The sequence below is a fragment of the Cucumis melo genome, chromosome 3 (genome assembly GCF_025177605.1).
Source record: "Cucumis melo cultivar AY chromosome 3, USDA_Cmelo_AY_1.0, whole genome shotgun sequence".
In the NCBI taxonomy this organism is placed as follows: Eukaryota; Viridiplantae; Streptophyta; class Magnoliopsida; order Cucurbitales; family Cucurbitaceae; genus Cucumis; species Cucumis melo.
The window spans coordinates 23,810,743-23,826,817 of NC_066859.1; the positions used below are offsets into that span (position 1 = coordinate 23,810,743).

Here is a 16,075-nt window from a genome sequence, read left to right on the forward strand (position 1 = left end):
TTAAACAAGAAACAGAAATAGAAAACGATTGATAATTTTAGATTCTTTGTATATAATAAGAATCTTTTTACACAATATACATACATAAATTACTTAAAATTACATGTGTGAGTCAAGTCAGACAAACATAATATACAAACACCAAACATTTAATTCAACCTCCAAGACTCTTACGGATATGGGCGATCTCACATTCACTAATTTGAAAAGATTTCTTCAATACTTCTTGAGGAATTTCAGGTTTAGAAGTGAAGGCAGCCAAAGCCGACAATTGAGCACCAGGGTTTTGGCTATTAAGCCCAGAAACAGCAACAGCAGACTTCTTAAAATCTTCATTATACATAAAATGGAGCAATCCCTTTGGAAAAACAAACGACTCCCCAGGTCCAATTTTCTTAGTGAACACACGGTTGGATGTGTCCACAAAGCCCACGACCATTTGGCCAATCAAGCAAATGGTGACCTCTGAGGCTCGTGGGTGCGAATGAAGTGGCACGAGCCCTCTGGGGTCAAGGTCGATTCGAGCCAAGGTTAAGCCCAACGTGTTGATTCCAGGTAGATTTTGGGGGTTTGTAAGTGTAACGCTGAACCCAAAACGATTGGATTTGGTGTTTCCTGGGAGGGATAAGGCTGATGTTTTGAAGTGATCGACTGTTGCTAAATTTGGGTTGATGCAAGGGATGCCATTGAAAAAGGAAGATGTGGAAGCTTTTTGATCGGCTACGCAGAAATCTTGAAGGGGATCGGGATCCGAACGAGCAAAGTCGAATTTGGAAGACAAATGAAGAAGAAGTAATAAGAGAAAGAAAGATGGAGTTGCCATTGGAAAAAGAAATTAAATATAGAAGTTAAGTTTGATCATATGGCCGTGTTATATATATGTGTGTGTGAATGAGAAGATGATATTATGTTTAATTAAGAATTTTGGAGAGTGAGTAATTTTGGTTAGTGGTGGAAGGTGGGGAAGGTTTTGAGTAGCTTTAGAGCATTGAGGAACTAAAAGAGGGAGACAACTAAGTATACCCTAAGGCAAGCTAAAACTATATTTTATATTGAGATTAATTAAGTTAAGGTTGATGCTTTTGATTATTTATATATATATATATATGTATGTATGTATGTATGTATGTATGTATGTATATACGTGTGTCTTTTGATTAATCCAACGCTTTTGTAAAAAAAAAATAGAAAAAATAACATATAATATAATACATTTTCACCAATATATTTTTATAGTTCTTAATGAATTTTTTAATTAAATTATGCAATTTTTTAAAAAATGACCACTTGTTTATTTTGTTTAGTTTTTCTTTCGAAAAAAAAGACCATTTTCATCCGAGAGAGAAATTTATGGAACAACGTTTGAGTAAGTAGAGTGAAAGGCATCGCATGTTTCTAGACGTGAATAGAGATTTCAAATACTTTGAAAAGTAGTATACTTAGTTGTGATTAGAGTAAAGGAAAAAACTAATTAAATTTAAAAATTGAGAGGTGTCGAGAGAATTAATATAAATAATCTGAGATGAAATTAAAATTATACAAATATTTTCTTCAAAACAAAACTTTTCGAGAAGAAGAAGAACACGAGACCGTGAACAACATTGAACCTTGTGGCTAGCTCTATCATTCATAATGTTTTTTGCATGTAGATGACAAACTCTGTTTCTGATGTGACAAAATATGATGTTGTGTCAAATGTTGATTTGTTTCAAGTAAAGTAAATTTCTTTTATAATTATCATCGATTGAAAGAAGAAAAAAAAAAGCACGCATCAACCTCAATCAAATACTTAAAAAACACATCTTTATGCACTTAAAGCATCATTTCAAACAAATATATACTCCCCAAACAACTAATAAAAAAAAAAAAATGAAATCAAGCTTGTCTGAATAACTATTATATATTGAATACAAATTGTCCAAATTCAAGATCCTTGATATTAACATATCAAACAAGTAGCACTTAATTTGGAATGACTTTTTCAAGTACTGAAATATGTAAGTACTTAAGAAAAATCATTTCAAATCGGCCATCTTACATTTACCGACATCTATAAAACTAAGTGTATACGCTCTCCAACAACTAAAAAAAGAAAAAGAAAGATATATATGGGATCAAATCAAAGTGGAGAAATGGAAAGGGGTAGTAGATAGTGATAAATTGGTGGTTCCTTGACATGGATAATGCAAATTGAAGTAAGGATTATTAGAATCATCAACAAAGTCAAGTAGCCCTCTAACTTCATTATCTTTAGGATCCTCTTCTTCATTATTAGCATTCACAATGTTCTTCTCCACAAGGTGTTTGAAAAGGGAGGATTTTAGGAGGAGGCCAAGGGCTGTGCGAGGGGAAGTTTGTGGGGTAGTGGGAATAATAACATCATTATCATGATCATTATTGATGGATTGGAAGATAGGAAAACGAAGATCCTTGTTCGAAGATTTTAGGGTATTGTCTGTGTTATAATCAATTGGAAACAAAGAGGAAATAATTGGTGGAGAAAGCTGTTGTTTTGGATTTGGATTTTGATTTGGGTTTGTTTGAGGTTTAAGCCATCTTATGTATGTGTTCAAATCGAAGTTGGTCACTGCATTTATGCCTCTGTATTCTATTGCGGCTATGTCATATGCTCTTGCGGCTTCCTCTTGTGTACCTACGCAGTTATTGTGTTTAGTTCTTCGATTTTAGTCCTTGTTTTGTAATCTTTTGTTCTTTTTTTTGGAAAATTACATTTATATTAAACACCACTTTAACCGTTATCAAACTTTCTATTCACGGTTTTAAACAATCGAGCTAAAATTTAAAAAGTAGAAAAATATAAAGTTTGTTTGGTAACTCAGTTATTTTTTTTCTTTTTAATTAATTTTTAAAAAATATGTGTGTCTGGTAATTGATTCAAGTTTTTTTAAAAAAAACAAGAAACTTGCTTTTAAAATTACTAAGAAAAATTGAAAATGAAATAAAGAAGCTTTACAAAAAAAGAAACATTTTGTTTTCAAAATTGAAAAAAAAAAAAAACAAATTGATTACAAATATATATGATTTTTGTTTTTAAATAACAAAACCAGGAAAAACACATTAGCTAATGGAGTCGTGATTAAAAAAAAAAAAACAAATTGTTCACTTTTTAGGTTTAATAAATGTATTAATATTGTGTTCAACACGTCTCTCATACCTTTGAAAACTTTACGATCAATGGAATAGATTAGTATATATACAAATTTAGTATTTCTTGAAATTTTGATACATACTCTGTTGAAAAACAATATATATTTAAGCTGAATCATTGGAAGATGGAAGTGAATTATAAAATACTGAGTAGAAGTATATGCATACTCACTGTATGTTCCAAGGTACAGATACTTGTTGCCAAAAACTCTCCCAATTCTTGCTTCCCACCTCCCATTGTGATGGTGTCTACATATACAATTTCAATATCAATTCTCTCAATACCTCTCTCAATATAAATATAACAGCTCTAAAAATGGCAGTAATATATATAAGAAAAGACATTTTTGAAATCATGCTTTTAATTAATTATTCAAAATTAGTTGCGACGATATCAAATTTGTGTTTGAAAGTGTAAAATGTGTGTTTGGGAGCCATTTCGAAGATGTCAAAAGTGATTTGGACAATTCTCAAACACTCCTAATCATGCATATGGGTTAATTAAATTAAAGCTTTTAATCTATGTGAATTAAATGGGTATAAAGGGTGTGAGATATGTCCCAATTTTACATATTGCCAAAACGAATGATACAATAACAATGACGGATGACAATAATAATAGAAGAAATTTGAATTAGTAGGCCTAATTACTAAAAACAGTGAAAAATAAAACAAAGTCTAGCTTCTAATTATAAAATACTTTATTTAAACTATAAATTTATCATCATTCCCAAAGATGACAATAAAGGAAAGTGAAGTCAATATGAGTACGATTTGACTCGTATAAGTATAAATTGATATCATTGACTAGAAGGTAGAATTTTCCACCGTATACATTGTTTAATAAACATTTAATTTAAGTGACACATGCATTACCTCGCGACTCCTCGATATCTCGATACACCTCTTGAGAAACCGCTACTTCTCCTACCAAGAATAAATGGAAGCCAAAAACGTTAAAGCTAGACTTTTGCAACGTTGTACAATGATTTTTCATATATTTTTTTTTTTACATAAATAAAGTGAATTGAAAAATCTAAAGGAGAAATATTGTTTATATGTTTAATTTGCAAATATTAAAATTAGAAATCAAACAAAATGGATAATTATTACCTTCTTAAAGAGGCCAAGTATTCCTCTTTTGTCACAGTTTTCATTATCTTAATCTCATTCTCATAATCGGATATCTGCACAAAATTAATCACCAATATATGAACAAATCAGACAATTAAATAATGGCTTAAATTAAAACAAAATACAGAATGTATTACAAATATTAGATTATATAGATATGCCCATTAAGAGATATGTCTTAATATTTAAATATTTATTAAACATCCCACACTTATGTCATCTATCAAGCAAACATGGTTTTTCAGCGGTCATGTAATGTCATATCTTATTTATTAAGTTGTTTGTAAATATCTTATTTATTAAGTTGTTTGTAAATAGTGACATTTGATGGAGTGTAGAGAAATCTAAAGAAATTGGAGAACGCCAGAAATTTAATAATTCTAAGATTTTTTTAATTTTTTAACTTATTTATTGTATTATATATTTTTTTAATATTATAAATTCACAATTTAATGGTTTTAATTTTTTTTTTTTTTACAATTTTTAATTTTCTTTTAACTGTTTTAAAATTTTCAATTTGCATTTTAATGCAATCAATTATAAATTTAAATTAAAAATTCGATTAAGAAAACATAAAAAAAAAAAAATTGAATATTTAAATTTAGATAATCTTTTATAACTATATTATTGCATGGGTCTCAGAAAAAGTCTAGAGGCCCATCGTATAAAATATCATAATATATTTGTGATCGTTTAGATTTAATTATTATTTGGTATGCGATCGTTTAGATATAGCTACAATTTATCTTTTCAATTTTATCATTTAATTTTGTTACATTTAAATTTAGTTACACCATCGTTTAGATTTGATCATTTCTCAAATCTAAACGATTTTTTTTTTCAAAATTTGGTACAACGGTTTTTAATTTTTTTTGATACATTCTAATTTATTTTTTTACACGATTGTTTACATTTGGCTACTCCAATGTAAATGATTTTTTTTTTCAAAATTCTTTATAGATTCTGCTATTTTTTTTGTATACGATCGTTTAGATTTAGTTATCCAAATTTAAACGACGTAAAAAGAAAAGAAGAAAAACGATGCAAAGAAATCACAGCAAAAAAATAAAGAAGAAATAGGATGAAAAGATTAAACAACGTAAAAAAAATCAGAAAAGAAGAAAGACGATGGAAAAAAATCACACTAGAAAAGAAAAAGGAAAAGAAGAAAGACCGCGTGAAGAAGAAAAAAATCAAAGATTGAAAGCCAAATCTGAAATATTTAAAAAATGACTAAGTTCATGCGATTTGTTATACAAACGGTAAACATTTTGGTGTTTGGTTACATTTATAAAAGTTTACTTATTGTCTAATTAAAATATTTACACTAATTATTTAAAAATATCGGGATGAAAGAGCATTTGAGTTTTGCGTCAAAATCAACCAAAATCTTTAAAAAAAATTCCGAAATACCGTTTTAAAAAAATACTCTTATTTTCTTTCATTTCTTCAAACACCCTCTTACTTCATTTTTTTTTCCTTTAAAAAAAACCATTTGGCACATTAGTGTTTATCTCAAAAAAAAAAAAAAAAAAAAAAAAAGCAGAATCCAGGTATAATTAGTGAAACAAATAGAATAACAATGAAAAGGGTACCGGAAAATTAGTGAAAGTTGATGTTCCCCAGTACTTAAGTGCAGCCAAGTCATATGCTCTAGCTGCTGATTCTTCTTCATCATAAGCTCCTATTAATTTTCCATTTAAACACACATTTATCATCATATTTATCATTTACTTAATTTATATTTTATCATGTACTACACAATTTCAATTTATTATATTCACAAAACATACCTAAATAAACTGCTCCATTTATCACAATTGTCAATGGGTCGATCATCATCACAGATATATCACAATAACACAAACAAGTCAAAATCATGAGCTTTAATTAAAATTTGTCATTCCACAAACACCAAATATATGTAATATATGAAAATTCATTACCTTGTTTCCCTTTCTTCCTTTGTGTTGGATTCCAAGACCCTTTGTCCCATAAATGAGCTTCAAATCGTCCTGTCCATCGGTGTCTGTTTATTTTTTATTTGCTTATTCTCAAGGATATATAAATCATGATTTTATGCTCTCACCAGATCATGGTTAGAGACCATAAAAGACCTTAAATTAAGTTTGTAATTAAATTACGTAAAAAGATATATATAGTAATTAAATACATAAAAGACAAGTGAACATTTGAGAGAAAAGCGAACAAGAAAATTAAAAATTGTGGAAATATTATGAGTATTTACCTGCTAACTCCACGAAACTTGGAGCTTCTCTTTGTGGCAGTGGATTGATTTGGCATTGACTTGTGTGGTTGACCATCTCCACCATCACCAACTGTGGAGGAAGAAGAAGCATTTCTCCGCCGTCTCTTGACCCCCTTGACGGCGGCCATGGAATCACTTTTGAGAGAGCACAATTCTGAATTTAGAACTGCAAGGTCCATTTTAATTAGTTAAATATTCAATTTTGTGTTCCCTCAGCTTTGAGTTTTGTGTTCCATAAGCAAAATTTGGAAAAGTATTTGGGGGCTTATATAGGTTTTTGGCTGATGATCGTTCATAATTATTAGGTTTGTCTTCAAGCCTAATTTGTTTTTTTGATGATTCCGATGATTGCAATGTCATTCAAACACAGAGTTTATGGTTGTCTTTTAACATAATTAGGCAGCTGATATTCCAATTCTGTCTTATGTAATGTGATTTTTGTGTCCAAATTAGTATAGTTTGTTTCTTGGCTGCTGCTTTTATTCTACGATGTGACCAATGATTTTGATGATTTGATGATCTCAACTGTTTTTTCTTTGTTTCAAGATACTTATTTTCCCATAAAAGAGAGCAATGTGTGAACTTTCATGATTGTTACTGATATGGGTAAATGGACCCATAGTCGACTTTATGAAGCTTGCATTCTATCCGATTAAGAAAATTAAATGGTAAAACTTGAGCTACAAAACCGCACCCAAGAGCCCAATTAAGCCTGGGAAGGGGGAGTTTAGGTCACAACCAAATTCGCTTGCTCCACCTCGGCCTCAACTAAGGAAGAGATCGAGGCTAACCTCCTATTTAATTGAACGGAGCATGTTATTATAACCTATTTGGGCTTTGAGAAGAAAATAGTAGGGGTTAGAAGTCAAAAGGATCTCCTAAGCGTTGACCTTGGACAAGGATGAGGTCAAAGACTAACGTACCCTTTTCATAAGAGAAACGGAGACTAAGGTCATGCTAAAGTGCATGTTCTACCCCATTTGGTTTGATAATTAACCTACAACAACCAAACAACCTTGATATAGATGCCTTTAATTAGAATTTCACTATAAATACATCGTTATGACTTTAGAAAAAGTAAATTCATTCTCTTCCCTCAAAACTCTTGTTACAATCTAAAGTCTCTTACTAACTTAGAGATCGAATACAGGTGTGGTGCAAGTACTATATTGATGTTCAAATTCTCGTTGGTTCTTGAATCCACCCATAACAAGTGTTAATGACAGTTTTCTAACATCAACATGTAAAAATGGTAAAGGATAATTTTGTAGTTAAAAACATATTCAAAAGTAAACAAAAAAAAAAGTGAGTAGAGATTACAACCAACTTAATTAGTATATCCAAATATTAATATCAAAGGAAACAAAGTAATAATCAAACAAGGACTTCTTCTATCTTCTGGGAAGAGATGAAGTTAAAAGAAACAATTATTTTGTATAGAGAGAAAGGTCCAAAGTAGTGTTATTTGGAAGGACTATGTCAGATATATTAGCATAGGAAATAGCGTCTTAGAGTTAATTAATTTAAGCAAAAATCAATTGTAGATCATTATCAAAAAACAATTTATAAATTACACACAAAAACACTCAATCTCTGATTGGATTGAAGAATCCAATGTTGTAGCCATAAACAACTTAAAATTACACTACAACACATGACAAGGGAACATGTTTAAAAAGGTTGTCGTGTACTTACACTAAATACTGAACCAATTTGTCTATACTCTTATCTATTTTACCCTAAGCCAAATCCCAATTTCTCATTCATCTATGCAAAACTCAAACTTTCTTTGTTTATTTGCTTTTATCCCCCTTGTTTGGTGATATAGATAGCAATAGCAAATAGGTACGTGTAATCTATCCTTAAAATAATCATAATAACAACAATAATAAAAACAAAACCTTGACTTCATTGGTTCAATTGTTAATTTCTTTTTTATAATTGTGAATGTCTGAACTCAGTTTATGCGCATCTCGACTAATCTCACGAAATAAACTACATGATCCTACAACATTTAAATATTTCGTAGCAAATTAATTCTTAGGTAGGTGATCACCTTAGATTGAACCTGTTATCTCTTAATTAGTTATATTGGTGTAAATGTGTTAATGAAAAGAAGTTAAAAGGGAGTATGTGAATTGTTTTAATTAGTTTTAAATTAGAAAGTAGAGCTAACCAGAGAAGTAATAACATTGTGGAAGGAGAGGATATCCTCTCCACTTTGTCCATCTTTACCTAGTCATATATTAGTATATGTACACATATCATTTGTCAAGGGAGTACTGTACCAATATGATCAAGTAAAACGAGTTTATTATATGTTTAATTTGGAGTATTTTGTGATTATTTATTGTTTCATGCCATCTAAATAAATAGGGTGTTTGTATGAAGAATATTAATTTTATAAAGAACGTCGAGTAAAAGAGTACAAAATCTTTACAAAGGTTAAATAGTGTTGATATTTTCGTTACAGACCTTCCTTGATGAAGTAAGAGATCAATTATGAGATAACTCAACCTTTGTAATGACTTATTCAATGACAAATTTAAAGGTATAAGGATTGCTAAATCAGAATTATAAATACACGAAAAGTCGATGCACTTCATCTCATACTAGATTTGTAGATTTTCTTAGTCGAGTAAGACCATGGGATATGCATAGATCTACAAAAGAGATGTGTATGGGTAGATAAAAATATACACATGTTTAAAGTAAGACTCATGGCATAGGTGAAACTTGTTGAGAGAAACTAAACTTTGGGTCAACTTTTCACTCGTTATCATGATGGAGTCTTTGTGCATTTTGTTTTGTTGCATATGTTTTGGCCATTAAAAATATTTAAATTTCAAACACTAATAATGATATTTTGAATTTCATTGTAACAATGTTAGTTTGAATGAAGCAACAAGTTGTAGACTAAGATTATATTTGTTTTTGCATGGCACATTATGTATCAAATTTTAAAGTTTTGAAAATATGATTTTAACTAATACAATCTATCATTCTTTTTCTTCCTTTTCAACATATTATTAGACAAAATAGTGAATTTGAATCACAAATCAACAATGAACATAATATCTTAACTAGATTAATTACTTTTTTAAAAAACTAATCTCATTTTATGGCTATGAAAGACAAATCTAACAAAGTTAGGGGCACGTGTTCCCGTTAAATTAATAAATTTATATATTTATATTAAAATTTGGTTAATAAGTAATATCTTCTAGTTGCATAGACGGATGTTAAGAACTTTACTCTTAAGGGATCGAACCTCCAACTTTTTTATGGACATATTATTTAGGCAAGAATTCAAAATTAAATTAATTTTACAAAAGAACCAATGATTTTTTTTCTTTCTTTTTCTTTTATAAAGTTGGCCTAATCCATAAAACTGCTCCTCTACCTAAAATTTCAAATTTCTGACTGCAAGACTTAGCACCAAATCCTCTTCAACCAATGGCAAAGGAAGAAACAAAAAAACAGCACAAACTCAATCTCAGTTCTCTTTGCAATTCTTGGAAATCTGCCATGGCTGCAATGCTTTGGCCATCCCCATTTCTTCGAAACTACATTCTTTGTTTCATTTTCATACCTCTTTGTTGCTCTCAGTCCATTTCCCCTCAGAATATTGAAACTTCTTATCCTTTTCCATTGCCATTTCATGTCCCACTCACCAACAATACTTCAGACAATCTATCAACCATCTCTCGGCGCCCATCGCCGCCACCGCCATCACGTCCACCACCACAAGAAGCTGTGCAGCTACAACCAAAGCCGATAACAAAGCACGTGTCCAAGAAAGCCACCATTATAACGGTGGTGGTTTCAACTGCAGCGGCTACCCTCCTACTTTCTTTGTGTCTCTTCTTTTACATCCGAGGATGCGTTCTTGCAGAACACAAGGAAGAACAAGATGGCAGAAGTTCACAATCACGGGAAGGTCAGGCTTTGGTGAGTCAGAAAGAATTTACAAGATTCAATGGTAACTTTAATGGGTTCATTCTTGAAGAAAATGGTCTAGATGTGATCTATTGGAAGAACCCTGAAAGGAGAAAGTCGAAGAAAAATGAGGAAGATGAAGATATGGATTTTGTAAAAGAGAGAGTCCAAGAAACTCCTTTGCTCACGTCTTCGATAAAAATGAAGGCTCGTGATCACTCTCTCTCTAATTCACAAACATTGCCATGGCTCCCTCCACCTTCACCAGCGCCTCTGAGGAAACCCCCACCACCGCCACCACCAAAGGCAGTTGCCAATTCGGGACCATCTTCAGCAAGGAATGATCAGACTAGATTGAAGCCATTACATTGGGATAAGGTTAATACAAATGTAGATCATGCAATGGTGTGGGACAAGATTGATGGAGGTTCTTTCAGGTAAATCATAATTGAATTTGGAAGATATCTCATTTTGAATTAGCTTCCGTGGTTTTTTTACGTTGATCTCATCTTTGTTCTTCAGGTTTAATGGCGACCTTATGGAAGCTCTGTTCGGATACGTAGCCACAAACAAGAAATCGCCACCAAAGCAGAGTGGCAATCATGAGCAAACAGAATCATCAGGCCCCAACAATGGCAGGCGAGAACAAATCTCAATCCTAGATTCCAGAAGGTCGAGAAACATTGCAATAATCCTTAAATCCCTGAATATATCTCGGCAAGAACTTCTTGATGCTCTCATGGAAGGGCATGGCCTGGACTTGGACACACTGGAGAAGCTTGTGAAGATCACTCCAAACCAAGAACAACAATCCAAAATCCTCGAATTTGATGGCAATCCATTAAAGCTTGCGGATGCAGAATCCTTCATTTTCCACCTTCTCAAGGCTGTTCCAACAGCCTTCACTCGTCTAAACGCCATGCTTTTCAGATCAAACTTCAAGTCAGAGCTTATTCGTCTCAAAGACTTTTCACAGATACTTTGTGAAGGTTGCGAAGAGCTAAAGAAAAAAGGGTTATTTACAAAACTATTAGAAGCAACTCTCAAAGCTGGAAACCGATTGAATTCAGGAACAACAAGAGGAGATGCACAAGCTTTCAATCTCAATTCACTCTTAAAACTCTCAGATGTAAAAAGCACAGGCGGAAAAACCACATTGCTTCACTTCGTTGTGGAAGAAGTAATCAAATCCGAAGGGAAAAAACGATTCTCAAACACAAATTCAAAAACACCCATATCGGAGAAGGAAAGAGAAAACGAATACACCATACTCGGATTATCAGCCATGGAATCACTCACCTCAGAGCTCTCCAACGTCAAGAAAGCATCCACAATCGACTACGAAGCCTTCATTGCCAGTTGCCCCAACCTCTTGACCCAAATTTCAAAAATACGAAAGCTTCTATCAAAGGAAGGAGGTGAATACAAGCGGAATATGATAGATTTTGTCAAATCAGCAGAGGAAGAACTTGAGACAGCAAGAAGAGAACAAAAAAGGGTGATGGAGATTGTGAAGAAGACGAATGAGTACTATGAAACAGGTGATATAGAAAATCCACTGGGAATATTTGTAATAGTGAGCGATTTTGTGAGCATGGTTAATCAGGTGTGTATTGAAATAGGTGAGAATCTAAAGGGAAAGAGTAAGATGGGAAATTTGAATGCATGTCCGCCATTGAAGAGCTCTTTGAGCTCGAGGTTTCCATGTTTGGCAGAGCATTTCATGTGTCGTAGTTTTTCAAGCGATTTTACGGATGACAGCTTCTGACTTGGATTCTGCCTTTACTTTGTACGATAAATGAGAATTTATGATGAATTTTAGTATTTTACGTCTATTCATAATGAAATGTTTATGTATATTATTGATACGATTTGTATATTCATTGGTAGCAATTTTTCAAATTAAAATTTACCTTTGTCTGACATTATGAATAAAGTAGTGAATAATGATTTAAATTATGATGGAGAACTTAGAATGAAACTAAACTCTGTGGGTGCAATAACTAATGTAACTTCCATATATGTATATTTAAGGTTTAGAGATATATTAAAAAACGTGGACCCATAGATTACAAAAGGTGATTAGCTAACTATTTTGATCAGGATAACTGAAATAAGCACAACAATCATCTTCAGCCTAGAAAAAGTAGAGACTATCTGTTCCATTCAAAGTCACCTCCATATCTGGGATTGGCGGTATTTCCTCGGCTGCTATCTTCAGGCTTCGTCATGGTGTTTGCAATTGTATGCCAACCCATGAGGTGCGGCAAGATAAACTACAGAATAATGAATTCGCGCGTATCAGAAACGTATCTTTAAACATCCCATTAACGAGTTATAGTCACACAATTTGGAGGAAAAACAAGGTTGATGTCAACCTTCGTAGATTGGCCTAGTGGTATAAATGTACATGAATATAACAAAGGGGGTTTAGAAGAAGTGAGTGAGAATGTGAACGGGGAAGGACTATACCTTGAAAGCCTCAACAAGTACAGTATACTCTGCTTTGGTGATGGGAATATAAATGCTCTCGTCCACGTTGATTAGCTTGTTCTGAACGCCTTGTGCAGCAAAATAGAACAGAAAAGTTAAGGAGGTAAGAAACAGTAGACTTTCTCTAATAGCATTGCTGTTCAAAGGATCAATGCTATCCGAAGAAAGAACTTAAAAAAAGAAAAAATCAAGTCCCGTTGCGTGTAGATTGTTTATTGAACTTTGAAATAAGCAAACCAAAAGGTAAATCTCTCAAGACTATTTCAGATATCTAATAAAGAATCAGACTAAAGCAGGACAATTGAAATTGAAAATCCATTGAATTAAATATAATCAAAGATAATCAACAAATCATTCTAATGACGCAGCACACACGGCTCCATCTGTACTAAAGATGCACCCCCTCATGAATAATGGATACTAACTTATCATACACTAATTCTCTCGCCTCTTCTAGAGCACGTGTATTTGATAGGAAGTTTATTAATCTATTAAAAACCATCATCATAATTGAAGATACAAATGGAAGGTTAAGGGGAAAAACAATGGTGATATTATCAAGGGGTTTCGAAAATAAAATGACACATGTAAATGAGACACAAATGCTTCCAACTGATTAAATTCTGTTGGAGGCAACATATACGCTTTCTTCAACTGAAGACCTACGAGACAGACTTCAGCATTTACATTTAGTGTCAAATAGATCATAAACGGTTCAATACAAGACTTACTGAGATTGAAGAAATGACCAGAACCATCCGGAAGAGGCTCCACTTTTAGTATCTTTCTGACCTTCCCTTCATCACTACAGAACAAATATTTTGCCGTCTCTTGTTATCATAATATACTATGTTTTCAAACCTGCAAAGCTTTGTTTACAAACAACTTATGACGTAAAAAACATTTTACTTGGCAGCATGTACATGCAAGATAGATGTGGGTATATGGCTACCAAAAGGATCAAGACATCAATGTTTTCCATGTTTGGTGCAACACAATCATGCAATTCTCAGATATGAGAAAGCATACTTGGCCAGACGATGGTATAGATGTTTGTGGTAGCCAAAGATGCACAAAACACAGACAATGAAAATGGCACAACTAAAGGTTTAAATTTTGATTGTACTTGTAAAAAATAATACCTTTTTCCCTTATAGGGGTCGTGAAAAAATTCACAAGCCTCACGTGGGCCAAGGGCAATGAGACTTCCCAATTCTGTCACTGATAATGAGAATACCTATATACAAAACAAAGTGTAATCTAATTCGGTGAGGTATCAAATAATGATTATAAAAAGCCAACCTAAGAAATTCAACAAAAATTCATCTCTGTGTCTGATTTAGTTTATTCTTGTAGTAACATTTTATTGAGAACGACTCAAATTGTTCTGATTTCAAAAACAAATAATAAAAAAGTGATTTCACATGCGTAATGATCTTAACCTTTACAACACATCATCCAATTATCGTTCTTCCTTCTTACAAATAGTTTGATTTTAGAAAACAGAAAAATGATTGTTGTAAACAGCTCCACGAACATGCATTGGTACTTTCAATACCATCTACTCCATCAAGGAAATGATACTACTTTTCCACACCTCTAAGATGCCAAATATGGTGCTTTTGGAATAGTAGTCAGCAACATTAACCTAGAACTTCAGTTTAACTCATTAATTCAGATTTCAGAAGCATGCATAACAAGAGGAGTTAGCTATCAGTTCGTATTGAAACACCTGTTTTCTGCTCCAATCATATTGACGAACACCAGCTGCAGGAGCAAATTGAAGCATAACCAATCCTTCCCTGGATATTTTGAACGCTCCTGACTGACAAATTTTAAACGATTAATAACTTCAAAAAATTAACTGTAGAGAAAAATAGCATATCATGAAGTACAACAAAGCTAAGAATTCAAGTCAAACATACATCTAGAGGTGTAAACTCTGGTGGCCTAGGCTCAACTGTAAGAGCAGCCTTCCCTTTGTATATCGAATGACCAACAAAAAACCTCGGAGGCAATGCAGCAGCAGCTAGTAACAAGCCAAACCATAATACTTCAGAACCCAATAAATAAAAAACAACGAACACAAAAGAAACAAAGAACCTAAGAAAAAAAAACCCTTGAATTAGGAGAAGCCCTTTGAAGAAGAGAACAAGGTAAAAACAATGAAGTCCATACAGGGTCAAACAAAGTGAAAGAGAGAAGGAAGTACCTCCGGCGCGGGACTGTGGGGAAAAGGAATCGGTCTGAGAGGCCGGTTCGAAGGATGATTGTTGGTGCTGGTGCGTGTTCCAGGAGTATTGGCATTTTGGAGAAGGTTTGCGTGTAGTAGTGAGAGTGAGGAGTGGGCGACGGAAGTTGAGACTACAAAGTCTGGGGTTGGATAAGGTTTCCGGGGAGAGTTCGGGGTTGAATGTGGGAAGCAAGGAAGAAGAAAGCCATTGAAGACGGAGCATGGTTTGGGCTATTTTGTGTTCCGGGTGAGGATTGGAGAGTGGAACTACTCCAAACCCGTGGCCCTACAAAGTCTATTTCCTTTTGGAAGCACAATTATTTATGAGTATCGTATGCTATGGTATGGTATGGTATGGGTATCCCACAACATTTTTATCATTCATCAACCTCAAAGACTCAAACTAAAGGATATTGAGATTGCAACTATTTGGGTTTGATTTTGGAAGTTGGAGGTGGTTTTCAACTAAATTTATGTTCGAAGTTAAGCCTTAAGTTATTTTTAAGCCAACAACTTATTAGGATGGTCGGTTGGATGCAGAAGTGAGTGTATCGTAGAGATTGATGTTGAAATGATTGGAAAAGCTATTACAAGTTACTCTTTTACGCTCAATCTAAATAGAGTACTAATTTCAAAATGTAAGTGTTATTATTCTTCTTATTGATTGGGAGTTTTCATTATAACTCTATGTAATAGGGTTGCTCACAACTTGAAACAATCGATACATCTAATACACTTTTGATAAACTATCGATACACATTTGATACATTATTAATATATATTTTATATACTTGATACGCGTCATACACTCTAAATGTGACATTTTTGCAAAACGGAAA

General features: G+C 32.8%; 4 protein-coding genes across 4 annotated transcripts; 1 reads left to right on the forward strand and 3 right to left on the reverse strand.

Moving 5' to 3' along the window:
• Window positions 1–853, reverse strand: LOC103496414 (germin-like protein subfamily 1 member 1). The gene has a single exon (XM_008458248.2). It carries the CDS (start codon window positions 821–823, stop codon window positions 155–157), a length of 669 nt encoding a protein of 222 aa, XP_008456470.1. The 5' UTR covers window positions 824–853; the 3' UTR covers window positions 1–154.
• A 1,261-nt stretch (window positions 854–2,114) lies between these two features.
• Window positions 2,115–6,750, reverse strand: LOC103496639 (AP2-like ethylene-responsive transcription factor At1g79700). The gene is made up of 8 exons (XM_008458577.2): window positions 6,551–6,750; window positions 6,249–6,331; window positions 6,096–6,104; window positions 5,898–5,986; window positions 4,282–4,355; window positions 4,045–4,095; window positions 3,341–3,417; window positions 2,115–2,653 (listed from the first exon to the last, which is right to left on the reverse strand). The coding sequence occupies exons 1-8, from the start codon at window positions 6,748–6,750 to the stop codon at window positions 2,115–2,117; spliced, it is 1,122 nt and encodes a 373-aa protein (XP_008456799.2).
• A 3,349-nt stretch (window positions 6,751–10,099) lies between these two features.
• Window positions 10,100–12,343, forward strand: LOC103496413 (formin-like protein 4). Its single transcript, XM_008458247.3, has 2 exons — window positions 10,100–10,947; window positions 11,033–12,343. Exons 1-2 carry the CDS (start codon window positions 10,100–10,102, stop codon window positions 12,276–12,278), a joined length of 2,094 nt encoding a protein of 697 aa, XP_008456469.2. The 3' UTR covers window positions 12,279–12,343.
• A 162-nt stretch (window positions 12,344–12,505) lies between these two features.
• On the reverse strand, window positions 12,506–15,667 carry LOC103496412 (single-stranded DNA-binding protein WHY1, chloroplastic-like). Its single transcript, XM_008458246.3, has 7 exons — window positions 15,216–15,667; window positions 14,929–15,032; window positions 14,736–14,828; window positions 14,146–14,240; window positions 13,735–13,808; window positions 12,983–13,071; window positions 12,506–12,786 (listed from the first exon to the last, which is right to left on the reverse strand). Exons 1-7 carry the CDS (start codon window positions 15,457–15,459, stop codon window positions 12,664–12,666), a joined length of 822 nt encoding a protein of 273 aa, XP_008456468.1. The 5' UTR covers window positions 15,460–15,667; the 3' UTR covers window positions 12,506–12,663.
• Window positions 15,668–16,075: the final 408 nt, after the last annotated feature.